Source organism: Scyliorhinus torazame, chromosome 5 (assembly GCF_047496885.1).
Source record: "Scyliorhinus torazame isolate Kashiwa2021f chromosome 5, sScyTor2.1, whole genome shotgun sequence".
Taxonomy (NCBI): Eukaryota; Metazoa; Chordata; class Chondrichthyes; order Carcharhiniformes; family Scyliorhinidae; genus Scyliorhinus; species Scyliorhinus torazame.
This window is the reverse complement of record NC_092711.1, coordinates 138,203,676-138,225,749: the sequence shown is the minus strand read 5'-3', so window position 1 is coordinate 138,225,749 and position 22,074 is coordinate 138,203,676. Positions and strand designations below refer to the sequence as shown.

Genomic DNA, 22,074 nt, shown 5'->3' with positions numbered 1-22,074 from the left:
CCCCTCTCTCGCCCCCCCTCTCTCGCCCCCCCTCTCTCGCCCCCCCCTCTCTCGCCCCCCCTCTCTCGCCCCCCCTCTCTCGCCCCCCCTCTCTCGCCCCCCCTCTCTCGCCCCCCCTCTCTCGCCCCCCCTCTCTCGCCCCCCCTCTCTCGCCCCCCCCTCTCTCGCCCCCCTCTCTCGCCCCCCCTCTCTCGCCCCCCCCTCTCTCGCCCCCCCTCTCTCACCCCCCTCTCTCGCCCCCCCTCTCTCGCCCCCCCTCTCTCGCCCCCCCTCTCTCGCCCCCCCTCTCTCGCCCCCCCCTCTCTCGCCCCCCCTCTCTCGCCCCCCCCTCTCTCGCCCCCCCCTCTCTCGCCCCCCCCTCTCTCGCCCCCCCCTCTCTCGCCCCCCCCTCTCGCCCCCCCCTCTCTCGCCCCCCCCTCTCTCGCCCCCCCCTCTCTCGCCCCCCCCTCTCTCGCCCCCCCCCTCTCTCGCCCCCCCCTCTCTCGCCCCCCCTCTCTCGCCCCCCCTCTCTCGCCCCCCCCTCTCTCGCCCCCCCTCTCTCGCCCCCCCCTCACTCGCCCCCCCCTCTCTCGCCCCCCCCCTCTCTCGCCCCCCCTCTCTCGCCCCCCCCTCTCTCGCCCCCCCCTCTCTCGCCCCCCCCTCTCTCGCCCCCCCCTCTCTCGCCCCCCCCTCTCTCGCCCCCCCCTCTCTCGCCCCCCCCTCTCTCGCCCCCCCCCTCCCTCGCCCCCCCTCTCTCGCCCCCCCCTCTCTCGCCCCCCCCCTCTCTCGCCCCCCCTCTCTCGCCCCCCCTCTCTCGCCCCCCTCTCTCGCCCCCCCCCCTCTCTCGCCCCCCCTCTCTCACCCCCCCTCTCTCGCCCCCCCTCTCGCCCCCCCCTCTCGCCCCCCTCTCTCGCCCCCCCTCTCTCGCCCCCCCTCTCTCGCCCCCCCTCTCTCGCCCCCCCTCTCTCGCCCCCCCTCTCTCGCCCCCCTCTCTCGCCCCCCCCTCTCTCGCCCCCGCCTCCTCTCGCCCCCGCCTCCTCTCGCCCCCGCCTCCTCTCGCCCCCGCCTCCTCTCGCCCCCGCCTCCTCTCGCCCCCGCCTCCTCTCGCCCCCGCCTCCTCTCGCCCCCGCCTCCTCTCGCCCCCGCCTCCTCTCGCCCCCCCCTCTCGCCCCCCCCTCTCGCCCCCCCCCTCTCGCCCCCCCCCTCTCGCCCCCCCTCTCTCGCCCCCCCTCTCTCGCCCCCCCTCTCTCGCCCCCCCCTCTCTCGCCCCCCCCTCTCTCACCCCCCCCTCTCTCGCCCCCCCCTCTCTCGCCCCCCCCTCTCTCGCCCCCCCCTCTCTCGCCCCCCCTCTCTCGCCCCCCCTCCTCTCGCCCCCCCTCCTCTCGCCCCCCCTCCTCTCGCCCCCGCCTCCTCTCGCCCCCGCCTCCTCTCGCCCCCGCCTCCTCTCGCCCCCGCCTCCTCTCGCCCCCGCCTCCTCCCGCCCCCGCCTCCTCTCGCCCCCGCCTCCTCTCGCCCCCGCCTCCTCTCGCCCCCATCTCTCCATCTCCGTCCCCCTCTCTCGCCCCCCCTCTCTCGCCCCCCTCTCTCGCCCCCCCTCTCTCGCCCCCCTCTCTCGCCCCCCTCTCTCGCCCCCCTCTCTCGCCTCCCCTCTCTCGCCCCCCCCTCTCTCGCCCCCCCCTCTCTCGCCCCCCCCTCTCTCGCCCCCCCCTCTCTCGCCCCCCCCTCTCTCGCCCCCCCCTCTCTCGCCCCCCCCTCTCTCGCCCCCACTCTCTCTCCCCCCCCACTCTCTCCCCCCCACTCTCTCCCCCCCTCTCTCGCCCCCCCTCTCTCGCCCCCCTCTCTCGCCCCCCTCTCTCGCCCCCCTCTCTCGCCCCCCCCTCTCTCGCCCCCCCCTCTCTCGCCCCCCCCTCTCTCGCCCCCCCCTCTCTCGCCCCCCCTCTCTCGCCCCCCCTCTCTCGCCCCCCCTCTCTCGCCCCCCCTCTCTCGCCCCCGCCTCCTCTCGCCCCCGCCTCCTCTCGCCCCCGCCTCCTCTCGCCCCCGCCTCCTCTCGCCCCCGCCTCCTCTCGCCCCCGCCTCCTCTCGCCCCCGCCTCCTCTCGCCCCCGCCTCCTCTCGCCCCCGCCTCCTCTCGCCCCCGCCTCCTCTCGCCCCCGCCTCCTCTCGCCCCCGCCTCCTCTCGCCCCCGCCTCCTCTCGCCCCCGCCTCCTCTCGCCCCCGCCTCCTCTCGCCCCCGCCTCCTCTCGCCCCCGCCTCCGCTCGCCCCCGCCTCCGCTCGCCCCCGCCTCCGCTCGCCCCCGCCTCCGCTCGCCCCCGCCTCCGCTCGCCCCCGCCTCCGCTCGCCCCGCCTCCCTCCCTCCCGCCCCTCTGCCCCTCTCCCTCCCGCCCTCCCTCCCCCTCTCCCGCCCTCCCTCCCCCTCTCCCGCCCTCCCTCCCCCTCTCCCGCCCTCCCTCCCCCTCTCCCGCCTTCCCTCCCCCTCTCCCGCCCTCCCTCCCCCTCTCCCGCCCTCCCTCCCCCTCTCCCGCCCTCCCTCCCCCTCTCCCGCCCTCCCTCCCCCTCTCCCGCCCTCCCTCCCCCTCTCCCGCCCTCCCTCCCCCTCTCCCGCCCTCCCTCCCCCTCTCCCGCCCTCCCTCCGCCCTCTCCCGCCCTCCCTCCGCCCTCCCTCCCCCACTCTCCCTCGCTCACCCCCCTTCCCTTTCTCACCCCCCTTCCCTCCCTCACCCCCCCTGTCCCTCCCTACCCCCCCTGTCCCTCCCTACCCCCCTGTCCCTCCCTACCCCCCTGTCCCTCCCTACCCCCCTGTCCCTCCCTACCCCCCCTGTCCCTCCCTACCCCCCCTGTCCCTCCCTACCCCCCCTGTCCCTCCCTACCCCCCCTGTCCCTCCCTACCCCCCCTGTCCCTCCCTACCCCCCTCTGTCCCTCCCTCCCTCCCCCCTCTGTCCCTCCCTCCCTCCCCCCTCTGTCCCTCCCTCCCTCCCCCCCCTCTGTCCCTCCCTGCCCCCCCCTCGTCCCTCCCTCCCCCCCTCTGTCCCTCCCTGCCCCCCCCTCTGTCCCTCCCTGCCCCCCCCTTTGTCCCTCCCTCCCCCCCCTCTGTCCCCCTCTGTCCCTCCCTGCCCCTCCTCTGTCCCTCCCTCCCCTCCTCTGTCCCTCCCTCCCCTCCTCTGTCCCTCCCTGCCCCCCCGTGTCCCTCCCTGCCCCCCCCCCTCTGACCCTCCCTGCCCCCCCCTGTCCCTCCCTGCCCACCTCTGTCCCTCCCTGCCCACCTCTGCCCCTCCCTGCCCACCTCTGCCCCTCCCTGCCCACCTCTGCCCCTCCCTGCCCCCCCTCTGTCCCTCCCTGCCCCCCTCTGTCCCTCCCTGCCCCCCTCTGTCCCTCCCTGCCCCCCTCTGTCCCTCCCTGCCCCCCCTCTGTCCCTCCCTGCCCCCCCTCTGTCCCTCCCTGCCCCCCCTCTGTCCCTCCCTGCCCCACCTCTGTCCCTCCCTGCCCCCCCTCTGTCCCTCCCTGCCCACCTCTGTCCCTCCCTGCCCACCTCTGTCCCTCCCCCCGTCCCTCCCTCCCCCACTGCCCCCCCCTCCGTGCCCCCGTCCCCCTCTGTCCCCTCCCCCCTCACCCCCCTCCCTCCCCCCTCCCCCCTGTCCCTCCCTCCCCCACTGTCACCCCCTTCCCCACCCTCTGTCCCTCCCCCCCCTCTGTCCCCCCTCCCTCCCCTCTGTCTGTCCCTCCCTCCCCCACTGTCCCCTCCCTCCCCTCTGCCTGTCCCTGCCCCCCCCCCCCTTGTACCTCCCTCACGCCTCTCTCCCTCCCTTCCCACCCTCCCCCTTTGTCCTTCTCCATCACTCTCATTCTCTTTAACACTCTTGTCTCCCCCACTCCCACAGATTGTCCAAACTGTAAATTCCGTTATTCCCTGGCGAAGGGAGGTTGCATGCACTTCACCTGCTCCCAGTGTCAGCATGAATTCTGCAGCGGATGTTACAACACCTTCCTTGGCAAGAAAGTGAGTAGTAGCCTCTTTATCTGCTTCATTCATCAGGGTTTTCTGTACTGATGTTAATCCAGCTCCAACGCACTGTCACTCAGTAACCCCTCTCCCCCCAGCACCCTGTGTTACTGACTGTATCTGTCCTGATGTTAATCCAGCTCCCTCACACTGTCACTCAGTAAACCCTCTCCCCCAGCACCCTGTGTTACTGACTGTGTCTGTACTGATGTTAATCCAGCTCCAACGCACTGTCACTCAGTAACCCCTCTCCCCCCAGCACCCTGTGTTACTGACTGTATCTGTCCTGATGTTAATCCAGCTCCCTCACATTGTCACTCAGTAACCTCTCTCCCCTCAGCACCCTGTGTTACTGACTGTATCTGTACTGATGTTAATGCAGCTCCCTCACACTATCACTCAGTAACCCCTCTCCCCCCAGCACCCTGTGTTACTGACTGTATCTGTACTGATGTTAATCCAGCCCCCTCACACTATCACTCAGTAACCCCTCTCCCCAGCACCCTGTGTTACTGACTGTATCTGTACTGATGTTAATCCAGCTCCCTCACACTGTCACTCAGTAACCCCTCTCTCCCAGCACCCTGTGTTACTGACTGTATCTGTACTGATGTTAATCCAGCTCCCTCACACTGTCACTCAGTAACCCCTCTCCCCCCAGCACCCTGTGTTACTGACTGTATCTGTACTGATGTTAATCCAGCTCCCTCACATTGTCACTCAGTAACCTCTCTCCCCTCAGCACCCTGTGTTACTGACTGTATCTGTACTGATGTTAATCCAGCTCCCTCACACTGTCACTCAGTAACCCCTCTCCCCCCAGCACCCTGTGTTACTGACTGTATCTGTACTGATGTTAATCCAGCTCCCTCACACTGTCACTCAGTAACCCCTCTCCCCCAGCACCCTGTGTTACTGACTGTATCTGTACTGATGTTAATCCAGCTCCCTCACACTGTCACTCAGTAACCCCTCTCTCCCAGCACCCTGGGTTACTGGCTGTATCTGTACTGATGTTAATCCAGCTCCCTCACACTGTCACTCAGTAACCCCTCTCTCCCCAGCACCCTGTGTTACTGACTGTATCTGTACTGATGTTAATCCAGCTCCCTCACACTGTCACTCAGTAACCCCTCTCCCCCCAGCACCCTGTGTTACTGACTGTATCTATACTGATGTTAATCCAGCTCCCTCACACTGTCACTTAGTAACCCCTCTCCCCCAGCACCCTGTGTTACTGACTGTGTCTGTACTGATGTTAATCCAGCTCCCTCACACTGTCACTCAGTAACCCCTCTCCCCCCAGCACCCTGTGTTACTGACTGTATCTATACTGATGTTAATCCAGCTCCCTCACACTGTCACTTAGTAACCCCTCTCCCCCAGCACCCTGTGTTACTGACTGTATCTGTACTGATGTTAATCCAGCTCCCTCACACTGTCACTCAGTAACCCCTCTCTCCCAGCACCCTGTGTTACTGACTGTATCTGTACTGATGTTAATCCAGCTCCCTCACACTGTCACTCAGTAACCCCTCTCCCCCCAGCACCCTGTGTTACTGACTGTATCTGTACTGATGTTAATCCAGCTCCCTCACACTGTCACTCAGTAACCCCTCTCCCCCAGCACCCTGTGTTACTGACTGTATCTGTACTGATGTTAATCCAGCTCCCTCACACTGTCACTCAGTAACCCCTCTCCCACAGCACCCTGTGTTACTGACTGTATCTGTACCGATGTTAATCCAGCTCCCTCACACTGTCACTCAGTAACCCCATCCACCAGCACCCTGTGTTACTGACTGTATCTGTACTGATGTTAATCCAGCTCCCTCACACTGTCACTCAGTTACCCCTCTCCCCAGCACCCTGTGTTACTGACTGTATCTGTACTGATGTTAATCCAGCTCACTCACACTGTCACTCAGTAACCCCTCTCCCACAGCACCCTGTGTTACTGACTGTGTCTGTACTGATGTTAATCCAGCTCCCTCACACTGTCACTCAGTAACCCCTCTCCCCCAGCACCCTGTGTTACTGACTGTATCTATACTGATGTTAATCCAGCTCCCTCACACTATCACTCAGTAATCCCTCTCCCCAGCACCCTGTGTTACAGACTGTATCTGTACTGATGTTAATCCAGCTCCCTCACACTGTCACTCAGTAACCCCTCTCCCCCAGCACCCTGTGTTACTGACTGTGTCTGTACTGATGTTAATCCAGCTCCCTCACACTGTCACTCAGTAACCCCATCCGCCAGCACCCTGTGTTACTGACTGTATCTGTACTGATGTTAATCCAGCTCCCTCACACTGTCACTCAGTAACCCCTCTCCCACAGCACCCTGTGTTACTGACTGTGTCTGTACTGATGTTAATCCAGCTCCCTCACACTGTCACTCAGTAACCCCTCTCCCCCAGCACCCTGTGTTACTGACTGTATCTGTACTGATGTTAATCCAGCTCCCTCACTGTCACTCAGTAACCCCATCCCCAAGCACCCTGTGTTACTGACTGTATCTGTACTGATGTTAATCCAGCTCCCTCACACTGTCACTCAGTAACTCCTCTCCCCCCAGCACCCTGTGTTACTGACTGTGTCTGTACTGATGTTAATCCAGCTCCCTCACACTGTCACTCAGTAACCCCTCTCCCCCAGCACCCTGTGTTACTGACTGTATCTGTACTGATGTTAATCCAGCTCCCTCACTGTCACTCAGTAACCCCATCCCCAAGCACCCTGTGTTACTGACTGTATCTGTACTGATGTTAATCCAGCTCCCTCACACTGTCACTCAGTAACTCCTCTCCCCCAGCACCCTGTGTTACTGACTGTATCTGTACTGATGTTAATCCAGCTCCCTCACACTGTCACTCAGTAACCCCTCTCCCCCCAGCACCCTGTGTTACTGACTGTGTCTGTACTGATGTTAATCCAGCTCCCTCACACTGTCACTCAGTAACCCCCCTCCCCAGCACCCTTAGTTACTGACTGTGTCTGTACTGATGTTAATCCAGCTCCCTCACACTGTCACTCAGTAACCCTTCTCCCCAGCACCCTGTGTTACTGACTGTATCTGTACTGATGTTAATGCAGCTCCCTCACACTGTCACTCAGTAACCCCTCTCTCCAGCACCCTGTGTTACTGACTGTATCTGTACTGATGTTAATCCAGCTCCCTCACACTGTCACTCAGTAACCCCTCTCTCCCCAGCACCCTGTGTTACTGACTGTATCTGTACTGATGTTAATCCAGCTCCCTCACACTGTCACTCAGTAACCCCTCTCCCCCAGCACCCTGTGTTACTGACTGTATCTGTACTGATGTTAATCCAGCTCCCTCACACTGTCACTCAGTAACCCCTCTCTCCCCAGCACCCTGTGTTACTGACTGTATCTGTACTGATGTTAATCCAGCTCCCTCACACTGTCACTCAGTAACCCCTCTCCTCCAGCACCCTGTGTTACTGACTGTATCTGTACTGATGTTAATCCAGCTCCCTCACACTGTCACTCAGTAACTCCTCACCCCCAGCACCCTGTGTTACTGACTGTATCTGTACTGATGTTAATCCAGCTCCCTCACACTGTCACTCAGTAACCCCTCTCCCCCAGCACCCTGTGTTACTGACTGTATCTGTACTGATGTTAATCCAGCTCCCTCACACTGTCACTCAGTAAACCCTCTCCCCCAGCACCCTGTGTTACTGACTGCATCTGTACTGATGTTAATCCAGCTCCCTCACACTGTCACTCAGTAACTCCTCTCCCCCCAGCACCCTGCGTTACTGCCTGTGTCTGTCCTGATGTTAATCCAGCTCCCTCACACTGCCACTCAGTAACCCCATCCCCCAGCACCCTGTGTTACTGACTGTTTCTATACTGATGTTAATCCAGCTCCCTCACACTGTCACTCAGTAACCCCTCTCTCCCCAGCACCCTGTGTTACTGACTGTATCTGTACTGATGTTAATCCAGCTCCCTCACACTGTCACTCAGTAACTCCTCTCCCCCCAGCACCCTGTGTTACTGACTGTGTCTGTACTGATGTTAATCCAGCTCCCTCACACTGTCACTCAGTAACCCCATCCGCCAGCACCCTGTGTTACTGACTGTATCTGTACTGATGTTAATCCAGCTCCCTCACACTGTCACTCAGTAACCCCTCTCCCCCAGCACCCTGTGTTACTGACTGTATCTGTACTGATGTTAATCCAGCTCCCTCACTGTCACTCAGTAACCCCATCCCCAAGCACCCTGTGTTACTGACTGTATCTGTACTGATGTTAATCCAGCTCCCTCACACTGTCACTCAGTAACTCCTCTCCCCCCAGCACCCTGTGTTACTGACTGTGTCTGTACTGATGTTAATCCAGCTCCCTCACACTGTCACTCAGTAACCCCTCTCCCCCAGCACCCTGTGTTACTGACTGTATCTGTACTGATGTTAATCCAGCTCCCTCACTGTCACTCAGTAACCCCATCCCCAAGCACCCTGTGTTACTGACTGTATCTGTACTGATGTTAATCCAGCTCCCTCACACTGTCACTCAGTAACTCCTCTCCCCCAGCACCCTGTGTTACTGACTGTATCTGTACTGATGTTAATCCAGCTCCCTCACACTGTCACTCAGTAACCCCTCTCCCCCCAGCACCCTGTGTTACTGACTGTGTCTGTACTGATGTTAATCCAGCTCCCTCACACTGTCACTCAGTAACCCCCCTCCCCAGCACCCTGTGTTACTGACTGTGTCTGTACTGATGTTAATCCAGCTCCCTCACACTGTCACTCAGTAACCCTTCTCCCCAGCACCCTGTGTTACTGACTGTATCTGTACTGATGTTAATGCAGCTCCCTCACACTGTCACTCAGTAACCCCTCTCTCCAGCACCCTGTGTTACTGACTGTATCTGTACTGATGTTAATCCAGCTCCCTCACACTGTCACTCAGTAACCCCTCTCTCCCCAGCACCCTGTGTTACTGACTGTATCTGTACTGATGTTAATCCAGCTCCCTCACACTGTCACTCAGTAACCCCTCTCCCCCAGCACCCTGTGTTACTGACTGTATCTGTACTGATGTTAATCCAGCTCCCTCACACTGTCACTCAGTAACCCCTCTCTCCCCAGCACCCTGTGTTACTGACTGTATCTGTACTGATGTTAATCCAGCTCCCTCACACTGTCACTCAGTAACCCCTCTCCTCCAGCACCCTGTGTTACTGACTGTATCTGTACTGATGTTAATCCAGCTCCCTCACACTGTCACTCAGTAACTCCTCACCCCCAGCACCCTGTGTTACTGACTGTATCTGTACTGATGTTAATCCAGCTCCCTCACACTGTCACTCAGTAACCCCTCTCCCCCAGCACCCTGTGTTACTGACTGTATCTGTACTGATGTTAATCCAGCTCCCTCACACTGTCACTCAGTAAACCCTCTCCCCCAGCACCCTGTGTTACTGACTGCATCTGTACTGATGTTAATCCAGCTCCCTCACACTGTCACTCAGTAACTCCTCTCCCCCCAGCACCCTGCGTTACTGCCTGTGTCTGTCCTGATGTTAATCCAGCTCCCTCACACTGCCACTCAGTAACCCCATCCCCCAGCACCCTGTGTTACTGACTGTTTCTATACTGATGTTAATCCAGCTCCCTCACACTGTCACTCAGTAACCCCTCTCTCCCCAGCACCCTGTGTTACTGACTGTATCTGTACTGATGTTAATCCAGCTCCCTCACACTGTCACTCAGTAACTCCTCTCCCCCCAGCACCCTGTGTTACTGACTGTATCTGTCCTGATGTTAATCCAGCTCCCTCACACTGTCACTCAGTAACCCCATCCCCCAGCACCCTGTGTTACTGACTGTTTCTATACTGATGTTAATCCAGCTCCCTCACACTGTCACTCAGTAACCCCTCTCCCCAGCACCCTGTGTTACTGACTGTATATGTACTGATGTTAATCCAGCTCCCTCACACTGTCACTCAGTAACCCCTCTCTCCAGCACCCTGTGTTACTGACTGTATCTGTACTGGTGTTAATCCAGCTCCCTCACACTGTCACTCAGTAACCCCTCTCCCCCCAGCACCCTGTGTTACTGACTGTATCTATACTGATGTTAATCCAGCTCCCTCACACTATCACTCAGTAATCCCTCTCCCCAGCACCCTGTGTTACAGACTGTATCTGTACTGATGTTAATCCAGCTCCCTCACACTGTCACTCAGTAACCCCTCTCCCCCAGCACCCTGTGTTACTGACTGTGTCTGTACTGATGTTAATCCAGCTCCCTCACACTGTCACTCAGTAACCCCATCCGCCAGCACCCTGTGTTACTGACTGTATCTGTACTGATGTTAATCCAGCTCCCTCACACTGTCACTCAGTAACCCCTCTCCCACAGCACCCTGTGTTACTGACTGTGTCTGTACTGATGTTAATCCAGCTCCCTCACACTGTCACTCAGTAACCCCTCTCCCCCAGCACCCTGTGTTACTGACTGTATCTGTACTGATGTTAATCCAGCTCCCTCACTGTCACTCAGTAACCCCATCCCCAAGCACCCTGTGTTACTGACTGTATCTGTACTGATGTTAATCCAGCTCCCTCACACTGTCACTCAGTAACTCCTCTCCCCCCAGCACCCTGTGTTACTGACTGTGTCTGTACTGATGTTAATCCAGCTCCCTCACACTGTCACTCAGTAACCCCTCTCCCCCAGCACCCTGTGTTACTGACTGTATCTGTACTGATGTTAATCCAGCTCCCTCACTGTCACTCAGTAACCCCATCCCCAAGCACCCTGCGTTACTGACTGTATCTGTACTGATGTTAATCCAGCTCCCTCACACTGTCACTCAGTAACTCCTCTCCCCCAGCACCCTGTGTTACTGACTGTATCTGTACTGATGTTAATCCAGCTCCCTCACACTGTCACTCAGTAACCCCTCTCCCCCCAGCACCCTGTGTTACTGACTGTGTCTGTACTGATGTTAATCCAGCTCCCTCACACTGTCACTCAGTAACCCCCCTCCCCAGCACCCTGTGTTACTGACTGTGTCTGTACTGATGTTAATCCAGCTCCCTCACACTGTCACTCAGTAACCCTTCTCCCCAGCACCCTGTGTTACTGACTGTATCTGTACTGATGTTAATGCAGCTCCCTCACACTGTCACTCAGTAACCCCTCTCTCCAGCACCCTGTGTTACTGACTGTATCTGTACTGATGTTAATCCAGCTCCCTCACACTGTCACTCAGTAACCCCTCTCTCCCCAGCACCCTGTGTTACTGACTGTATCTGTACTGATGTTAATCCAGCTCCCTCACACTGTCACTCAGTAACCCCTCTCCCCCAGCACCCTGTGTTACTGACTGTATCTGTACTGATGTTAATCCAGCTCCCTCACACTGTCACTCAGTAACCCCTCTCTCCCCAGCACCCTGTGTTACTGACTGTATCTGTACTGATGTTAATCCAGCTCCCTCACACTGTCACTCAGTAACCCCTCTCCTCCAGCACCCTGTGTTACTGACTGTATCTGTACTGATGTTAATCCAGCTCCCTCACACTGTCACTCAGTAACTCCTCACCCCCAGCACCCTGTGTTACTGACTGTATCTGTACTGATGTTAATCCAGCTCCCTCACACTGTCACTCAGTAACCCCTCTCCCCCAGCACCCTGTGTTACTGACTGTATCTGTACTGATGTTAATCCAGCTCCCTCACACTGTCACTCAGTAAACCCTCTCCCCCAGCACCCTGTGTTACTGCCTGTGTCTGTCCTGATGTTAATCCAGCTCCCTCACACTGCCACTCAGTAACCCCATCCCCCAGCACCCTGTGTTACTGACTGTTTCTATACTGATGTTAATCCAGCTCCCTCACACTGTCACTCAGTAACCCCTCTCTCCCCAGCACCCTGTGTTACTGACTGTATCTGTACTGATGTTAATCCAGCTCCCTCACACTGTCACTCAGTAACTCCTCTCCCCCCAGCACCCTGTGTTACTGACTGTATCTGTCCTGATGTTAATCCAGCTCCCTCACACTGTCACTCAGTAACCCCATCCCCCAGCACCCTGTGTTACTGACTGTTTCTATACTGATGTTAATCCAGCTCCCTCACACTGTCACTCAGTAACCCCTCTCCCCAGCACCCTGTGTTACTGACTGTATATGTACTGATGTTAATCCAGCTCCCTCACACTGTCACTCAGTAACCCCTCTCTCCAGCACCCTGTGTTACTGACTGTATCTGTACTGGTGTTAATCCAGCTCCCTCACACTGTCACTCAGTAACCCCTCTCCCCCAGCACCCTGTGTTACTGTCTGTATCTGTACTGATGTTAATCCAGCTCCCTCACACTGTCACTCAGTAACCCCTCTCCCCCCAGCACCCTGTGTTACTGACTGTATCTGTACTGATGTTAATCCAGCTCCCTCACACTGTCACTCAGTAACCCCTCTCCCCAGCACCCTGTGTTACTGACTGTATCGGTACTGATGTTAATCCAGCTCCCTCACACTGTTACTCAGTAACCCCTCTCCCCAGCATCCTGTGTTACTGACTGTATCTGTACTGATGTTAATCCAGCTCCCTCACACTGTCACTCAGTAACCCCTCTCCCCAGCACCCTGTGTTACTGACTGTATCTGTACTGATGTTAATCCAGCTCCCTCACACTGTCACTCAGTAACCCCTCTCCCCAGCACCCTGTGTTACTGACTGTATCTGTACTGATGTTAATCCAGCTCCCTCACACTATCACTCAGTAACCCCTCTCCCCAGCACCCTGTGTTACTGACTGTATCGGTACTGATGTTAATCCAGCTCCCTCACACTGTTACTCAGTAACCCCTCTCCCCAGCACCCTGTGTTACTGACTGTATCTGTACGGTGTTAATCCAGCTCCCTCACACTGTCACTCAGTAACCCCTCTCCCCAGCACGCTGTGTTACTGACTGTGTCTGTCCTGATGTTAATCCAGCTCCCTCACACTGTCACTCAGTAACCCCTCTCCCCCAGCACCCTGTGTTACTGACTGTGTCTGTACTGATGTTAATCCAGCTCCCTCACACTGTCACTCAGTAACCCCTCTCCCCCCAGCACCCTGCGTTACTGACTGTATCTGTACTGATGTTAATCCAGCTCCCTCACACTGTCACTCAGTAAACCCTCTCCCCCCACACCCTGTGTTCCTGACTGTGTCTGTACTGATGTTAATCCAGCTCCCTCACACTGTCACTCAGTAACCCCATCCCCCAGCACCCTGTGTTACTGACTGTTTCTATACTGATGTTAATCCAGCTCCCTCACACTGTCACTCAGTAACCCCTCTCCCCAGCACCCTGTGTTACTGACTGTATCGGTACTGATGTTAATCCAGCTCCCTCACACTGTTACTCAGTAACTCCTCTCCCCCCAGCACCCTGTGTTACTGACTGTATCTGTACTGATGTTAATCCAGCTCCCTCACACTGTCACTCAGTAACCCCCCCTCTCCCCCCAGCACCCTGTGTTACTGACTGTATCTGTACTGATGTTGATCCAGCTCCCTCACACTGTCACTCAGTAACCCCTCTCCCCCCAGCACCCTGTGTTACTGACAGTGTCTCTGTACTGATGTTAATCCAGCTCCCTCACACTGTCACTCAGTAACCCCTGTCCCCCAGCACCCTGTGTTAATGACTGTATCTGTACTGATGTTAATCCAGCTCCCTCACACTGTCACTCAGTAACCCCTCTCCCCAGCACCCTGTGTTACTGACTGTATCTGTACTGATGTTAATCCAGCTCCCTCACACTGTCACTCAGTAACCCCTCTCCCCAGCACCTTGTGTTACTGACTGTATCTGTCCTGATGTTAATCCAGCTCCCTCACACTGTCACTCAGCAACCCCTCTCCCCCAGCACCCTGTGTTACTGACTGTATCTGTACTGATGTTAATCCAGCCCACTCACACTGTCACTCAGTAACCCCTCTCCCCCAGCACCCTGGGTTACTGGCTGTATCTGTACTGATGTTAATCCAGCTCCCTCACACTGTCACTCAGTAACCCCTCTCCCCAGCACCTTGTGTTACTCACTGTATCTGTACTGATGTAAATCCAGCTCCCTCACACTGTCACTCAGTAGCCCCTCTCCCCCAGCACCCTGTGTTACTGACTGTATCTGTACTGATGTTAATCCAGCTCCCTCACACTGTCACTCAGTAACCCCTCTCCCCCCAGCACCCTGTGTTACTGACTGTATCTGTACTGATGTTAATCCAGCTCCTTCACACTGTCACTCAGTAACCCCTCTCCCCAGCACCCTGTGTTACTGACTGTATCGGTACTGATGTTAATCCAGCTCCCTCACACTGTTACTCAGTAACCCCTCTCCCCAGCACCCTGTGTTACTGACTGTATCTGTACTGATGTTAATCCAGCTCCCTCACACTGTCACTCAGTAACCCCCCTCTCCCCCCAGCACCCTCTGTTACTGACTGTATCTGTACTGATGTTGATCCAGCTCCCTCACACTGTCACTCAGTAACCCCTCTCCCCCCAGCACCCTATGTTACTGACTGTCTCTGTACTGATGTTAATCCAGCTCCCTCACACTGTCACTCAGTAACCCCTCTCCCCCAGCACCCTGTGTTAATGACTGTATCTGTACTGATGTTAATCCAGCTCCCTCACACTATCACTCAGTAACCCCTCTCTCCCAGCACCCTGTGTTACTGACTGTATCTGTACTGGTGTTAATCCAGCTCCCTCACACTGTCACTCAGTAACCCCTCTCCCCCAGCACCCTGTGTTACTGACTGTATCTGTACTGATGTTAATCCAGCTCCCTCACACTGTCACTCAGTAACCCCTCTCCCCCCAGCACCCTGTGTTACTGACTGTATCTGTACTGATGTTAATCCAGCTCCCTCACACTGTCACTCAGTAACCCCTCTCCCCAGCACCCTGTGTTACTGACTGTATCGGTACTGATGTTAATCCAGCTCCCTCACACTGTTACTCAGTAACCCCTCTCCCCAGCATCCTGTGTTACTGACTGTATCTGTACTGATGTTAATCCAGCTCCCTCACACTGTCACTCAGTAACCCCTCTCCCCAGCACCCTGTGTTACTGACTGTATCTGTACTGATGTTAATCCAGCTCCCTCACACTATCACTCAGTAACCCCTCTCCCCAGCACCCTGTGTTACTGACTGTATCGGTACTGATGTTAATCCAGCTCCCTCACACTGTTACTCAGTAACCCCTCTCCCCAGCACCCTGTGTTACTGACTGTATCTGTACGGTGTTAATCCAGCTCCCTCACACTGTCACTCAGTAACCCCTCTCCCCAGCACGCTGTGTTACTGACTGTGTCTGTCCTGATGTTAATCCAGCTCCCTCACACTGTCACTCAGTAACCCCTCTCCCCCAGCACCCTGTGTTACTGACTGTGTCTGTACTGATGTTAATCCAGCTCCCTCACACTGTCACTCAGTAACCCCTCTCCCCCCAGCACCCTGCGTTACTGACTGTATCTGTACTGATGTTAATCCAGCTCACTCACACTGTCACTCAGTAACCCCTCTCCCCCAGCACCCTGTGTTACTGACTGTATCTGTACTGATGTTAATCCAGCTCCCTCACACTGTCACTCAGTAAACCCTCTCCCCCCACACCCTGTGTTACTGACTGTGTCTGTACTGATGTTAATCCAGCTCACTCACACTGTCACTCAGTAAACCCTCTCCCCCCACACCCTGTGTTACTGACTGTTTCTATACTCATGTTAATCCAGCTCCCTCACACTGTCACTCAGTAACCCCTCTCCCCAGCACCCTGTGTTACTGACTGTATCGGTACTGATGTTAATCCAGCTCCCTCACACTGTTACTCAGTAACTCCTCTCCCCCAGCACCCTGTGTTACTGACTGTATCTGTACTGATGTTAATCCAGCTCCCTCACACTGTCACTCAGTAACCCCCCCTCTCCCCCCAGCACCCTGTGTTACTTACTGTATCTGTACTGATGTTGATCCAGCTCCCTCACACTGTCACTCAGTAACCCCTCTCCCCCCAGCACCCTGTGTTACTGACAGTGTCTCTGTACTGATGTTAATCCAGCTCCCTCACACTGTCACTCAGTAACCCCTCTCCCCCAGCACCCTGTGTTAATGACTGTATCTGTACTGATGTTAATCCAGCTCCCTCACACTGTCACTCAGTAACCCCTCTCCCTCCAGCACCCTGTGTTACTGACTGTATCTGTACTGATGTTAATCCAGCTCCCTCACACTGTCACTCAGTAACCCCTCTCCCCAGCACCTTGTGTTACTGACTGTATCTGTCCTGATGTTAATCCAGCTCCCTCACACTGTCACTCAGCAACCCCTCTCCCCCAGCACCCTGTGTTACTGACTGTATCTGTACTGACGTTAATCCAGCCCACTCACACTGTCACTCAGTAACCCCTCTCCCCCAGCACCCTGGGTTACTGGCTGTATCTGTACTGATGTTAATCCAGCTCCCTCACACTGTCACTCAGTAACCCCTCTCCCCCAGCACCCTGTGTTACTGACTGTATCTGTACTGATGTTAATCCAGCTCCCTCACACTGTCACTCAGTAACCCCTCTCCCCCAGCACCCTGGGTTACTGGCTGTATCTGTACTGATGTTAATCCAGCTCCCTCACACTGTCACTCAGTAACCCCTCTCCCCAGCACCTTGTGTTACTCACTGTATCTGTACTGATGTTAATCCAGCTCCCTCACACTGTCACTCAGTAACCTCTCTCCCCCAGCACCCTGTGTTACTGACTGTATCTGTACTGATGTTAATCCAGCTCGGTCACACTGTCACTCAGTAACCCCTATCCCCCAGCACCCTGTGTTACTGACTGTATCTGTACTGATGTTAATCCAGCTCCCTCACACTGTCACTCAGTAACCTCTCTCCCCCAGCACCCTGTGTTACTGACTGTATCTGTACTGATGTTAATCCAGCTCCCTCACACTGTCACTCAGTAACCCCATCCCCCAGCACCCTGTGTTACTGACTGTGTCTGTACTGATGTTAATCCAGCTCCCTCACACTGTCACTCAGTAACCCCTCTCCCCCCACACCCTGCGTTACTGACTGTATCTGTACTGATGTTAATCCAGCTCCCTCACACTGTCACTCAGTAAACCCTCTCCCCCAGCACCCTGTGTTACTGACTGTATCTGTACTGATGTTAATCCAGCTCCCTCACACTGTCACTCAGTAAACCCTCTCCCCCCACACCCTGTGTTACTGACTGTGTCTGTACTGATGTTAATCCAGCTCCCTCACACTGTCACTCAGTAACCCCTCTCCCCCAGCACCCTGTGTTACTGACTGTTTCTATACTGATGTTAATCCAGCTCCCTCACACTGTCACTCAGTAACCCCTCTCCCCAGCACCCTGTGTTACTGACTGTATCTGTACTGATGTTAATCCAGCTCCCTCACACTGTCACTCAGTAACCCCTCTCTCCAGCACCCTGTGTTACTGACTGTATCTGTACTGGTGTTAATCCAGCTCCCTCACACTGTCACTCAGTAGCCCCTCTCCCCCAGCACCCTGTGTTACTGACTGTATCTGTACTGATGTTAAACCAGCTCCCTCACACTGTCACTCAGTAACCCCTCTCCCCCCAGCACCCTGTGTTACTGACTGTATCTGTACTGATGTTAATCCAGCTCCCTCACACTGTCACTCAGTAACCCCTCTCCCCAGCACCCTGTGTTACTGACTGTATCGGTACTGATGTTAATCCAGCTCCCTCACACTGTTACTCAGTAACCCCTCTCCCCAGCACCCTGTGTTACTGACTGTATCTGTACTGATGTTAATCCAGCTCCCTCACACTGTCACTCAGTAACCCCCCTCTACCCCCAGCACCCTCTGTTACTGACTGTATCTGTACTGATGTTGATCCAGCTCCCTCACACTGTCACTCAGTAACCCCTCTCCCCCCAGCACCCTATGTTACTGACTGTCTCTGTACTGATGTTAATCCAGCTCCCTCACACTGTCACTCAGTAACCCCTCTCCCCCAGCACCCTGTGTTAATGACTGTATCTGTACTGATGTTAATCCAGCTCCCTCACACTGTCACTCAGTAACCCCTCTCCCCAGCACCCTGTGTTACTGACTGTATCTGTACTGATGTTAATCCAGCTCCCTCACACTGTCACTCAGTAACCCCTCTCCCCAGCACCTTGTGTTACTGACTGTATCTGTCCTGATGTTAATCCAGCTCCCTCACACTGTCACTCAGCAACCCCTCTCCCCCAGCACCCTGTGTTACTGACTGTATCTGTACTGATGTTAATCCAGCTCCCTCACACTGTCACTCAGTAACCCCTCTCCCCAGCACCTTGTGTTACTCACTGTATCTGTACTGATGTTAATCCAGCTCCCTCACACTGTCACTCAGTAACCTCTCTCCCCCAGCACCCTGTGTTACTGACTGTATCTGTACTGATGTTAATCCAGCTCGCGCTCACTGTCACTCAGTAACCCCTATCCCCCAGCACCCTGTGTTACTCACTGTATCTGTACTGATGTTAATCCAGCTCCCTCACACTGTCACTCAGTAACCCCTCTCCCCCAGCACCCTGTGTTACTGACTGTATCTGTACTGATGTTAATCCAGCTCGCTCACACTGTCACTCAGGAACCCCTCTCCCCCAGCACCCTGTGTTACTGACTGTATCTGTACTGATGTTAATCCAGCTCCCTCACACTGTCACTCAGTAACCCCTCTCCCTCCAGCACCCTGTGTTACTGACTGTATCTGTACTGATGTTAATCCAGCTCCCTCACACTGTCACTCAGTAACCCCTCTCCCCCCAGCACCCTGTGTTACTGACTGTATCTGTACTGATGTTAATCCAGCCCCCTCATACTGTCACTTAGTAACCCCTATCCCCCAGCACCCTGTATTACTGACTATCTGTACTGATGTTAATCCAGCTCCCTCACACTGTCACTCAGTAACCCCTCTCCCCAGCACCCTGTGTTACTGACTGTGTCTGTACTGATGTTAATCCAGCTCCCTCACACTGTCACTCAGTAACCCCTCTCCCCCAGCACCCTGTGTTACTGACTGTATCTGTACTGATGTTAATCCAGCTCCCTCACACTGTCACTCAGTAACCCCTCTCCCCCAGCACCCTGTGTTACTGACTGTATCTGTACTCATGTTAATCCAGCTCCCTCACACTGTCACTCAGTAACCCCTCTACCCAGCACCCTGTGTTACTGACTGTATCTGTACTGATGTTAATCCATCTTCCTCACACTGTCACTCAGTAACCCCTGTCCCCCAGCACCCTGTGTTCCTGACTGTACCTGTACTGATGTTAATCCAGCTCCCTCACGCTGTCACTCAGTAACCCCTCTCCCCAGCACCCAGTGTTACTGACTGTGTCTGTACTGATGTTAATCCAGCTCCCTCACACTGTCACTCAGTAACCCCTCTCCCCCAGCACCCTGTGTTACTGACTGTATCTGTACTGATGTTAATCCAGCTCCCTCACACTGTCACTCAGTAACCCCTCTCCCCAGCACCCTGTGTTACTGACTGTATCTGTACTGATGTTAATCCAGCTCCCTCACACTGTCACTCAGTAACCCCGCTCTCCCAGCACCCTGTGTTACTGACTGTGTCTGTACTGATGTTAATCCAGCTCCCTCACACTGTCACTCAGTAACCCCTCTCCCCCAGCACCCTGTGTTACTGACTGTATGTGTGCTGATGTTAATCCAGCTCCCTCACACTGTCACTCAGTAACCCCTCTCCCCCCAGCATCCTGTGTTACTGACTGTTTCTATACTGATGTTAATCCAGCTCCCTCACACTGTCACTCAGTAACCCCTCTCCCCCAGCACCCTGTGTTACTGACTGTATCTGTACTGATGTTAATCCAGCTCCCTCACACTGTCACTCAGTAACCTCTCTCCCTCCAGCACCCTGTGTTACTGACTGTATCTGTACTGATGTTAATCCAGCTCCCGCACACTGTCACTCAGTAACCCCTCTCTCCCAGCACCCTGTGTTACTGACTGTATCTGTACTGATGTTAATCCAGCTCCCTCACACTGTCACTCAGTAACCTCTCTCCCTCCAGCACCCTGTGTTACTGACTGTATCTGTACTGATGTTAATCCAGCTCCCTCACACTGTCACTCAGTAACCCCTCTCTCCAGCACCCTGTGTTACTGACTGTGTCTGTACTGATGTTAATCCAGCTCCCTCACACTGTCACTCAGTAACCCCTCTCTCCAGCACCCTGTGTTACTGACTGTATCTGTACTGATGTTAATCCAGCTCCCTAAGACTGTCACTCAGTAACCCCTCTCCCCCAGCACCCTGTGTTACTGACTGTATCTGCACTGATGTTAATCCAGCTCCCTCACACTGTCACTCAGTAACCCCTCTCATCCCAGCACCCAGTGTTACTGACTGTATCTGTACTGATGTTAATCCAGCTCCCTCACACTGTCACTCAGTAACCCCTCTCCCCCCCAGCACCCTGTGTTACTGACTGTATCTGTACTGATGTTAATCCAGCCCCCTCAAACTGTCACTCAGTAACCCCTCTCCCCCAGCACCCTGTGTTACTGACTGTATCTGTCCTGATGTTAATCCAGCTCCCTCACACTGTCACTCAGTAACCCCATCCCCCAGCACCCTGTGTTACTGACTGTTTCTATACTGATGTTAATCCAGCTCCCTCACACTGTCACTCAGTAACCCCTCTCCCCAGCACCTTGTGTTACTGACTGTATCTGTCCTGATGTTAATCCAGCTCCCTCACACTGTCACTCAGCAACCCCTCTCCCCCAGCACCCTGTGTTTCTGACTGTATCTGTACTGATGTTAATCCAGCCCACTCACACTGTCACTCAGTAACCCCTCTCCCCCAGCACCCTGGGTTACTGGCTGTATCTGTACTGATGTTAATCCAGCTCCCTCACACTGTCACTCAGTAACCCCTCTCCCCCAGCACCCTGTGTTACTGACTGTATCTGTACTGATGTTAATCCAGCTCCCTCACACTGTCACTCAGTAACCCCTCTCCCCCAGCACCCTGGGTTACTGGCTGTATCTGTACTGATGTTAATCCAGCTCCCTCACACTGTCACTCAGTAACCCCTCTCCCCAGCACCTTGTGTTACTCACTGTATCTGTACTGATGTTAATCCAGCTCCCTCACACTGTCACTCAGTAACCTCTCTCCCCCAGCACCCTGTGTTACTGACTGTATCTGTACTGATGTTAATCCAGCTCGCTCACACTGTCACTCAGTAACCCCTATCCCCCAGCACCCTGTGTTACTGACTGTATCTGTACTGATGTTAAACCAGCTCCCTCACACTGTCACTCAGTAACCCCTCTCCCCAGCACCTTGTGTTACTCACTGTATCTGTACTGATGTTAATCCAGCTCCCTCACACTGTCACTCAGTAACCCCTCTCCCCCAGCACCCTGTGTTACTGACTGTATCTGTACTGATGTTAATCCAGCTCCCTCACACTGTCACTCAGTAACCCCTCTCTCCCCAGCACCCTGTGTTACTGACTGTATCTGTACTGATGTTAATCCAGCTCCCTCACACTGTCACTCAGTAACCCCTCTCCCTCCAGCACCCTGTGTTACTGACTGTATCTGTACTGATGTTAATCCAGCTCCCTCACACTGTCACTCAGTAACCCCTCTCCCTCCAGCACCCTGTGTTACTGACACTATCTGTACTGATGTTAATCCAGCTTCCTCACACTGTCACTCAGTAACCCCTCTCCCTCCAGCACCCTGTGTTACTGACTGTATCTGTACTGATGTTAATCCAGCCCCCTCACACTGTCACTCAGTAACCCCTATCCCCCAGCACCCTGTATTACTGACTATCTGTACTGATGTTAATCCAGCTCCCTCACACTGTCACTCAGTAACCCCACTCCCCCAGCACCCTGTGTTATTGACTGTGTCTGTACTGATGTTAATCCAGCTCCCTCACACTGTCACTCAGTAACCCCACTCCCCCAGCACCCTGTGTTACTGAC

The 22,074-nt window shown here is 55.6% G+C and overlaps 1 protein-coding gene across 1 annotated transcript in view; it reads left to right on the top strand.

Moving 5' to 3' along the window:
* The window catches only part of LOC140417935 (E3 ubiquitin-protein ligase RNF31-like), a 67,951-nt gene that overhangs the window by 4,769 nt on the left and 41,108 nt on the right, over positions 1-22,074 (top strand). The window contains exon 2 of the mRNA XM_072501367.1: positions 3,856-3,974. Within this exon, the coding sequence (XP_072357468.1) occupies positions 3,856-3,974 (119 nt within the window). The remainder of the gene's footprint in view (positions 1-3,855; positions 3,975-22,074) is intronic.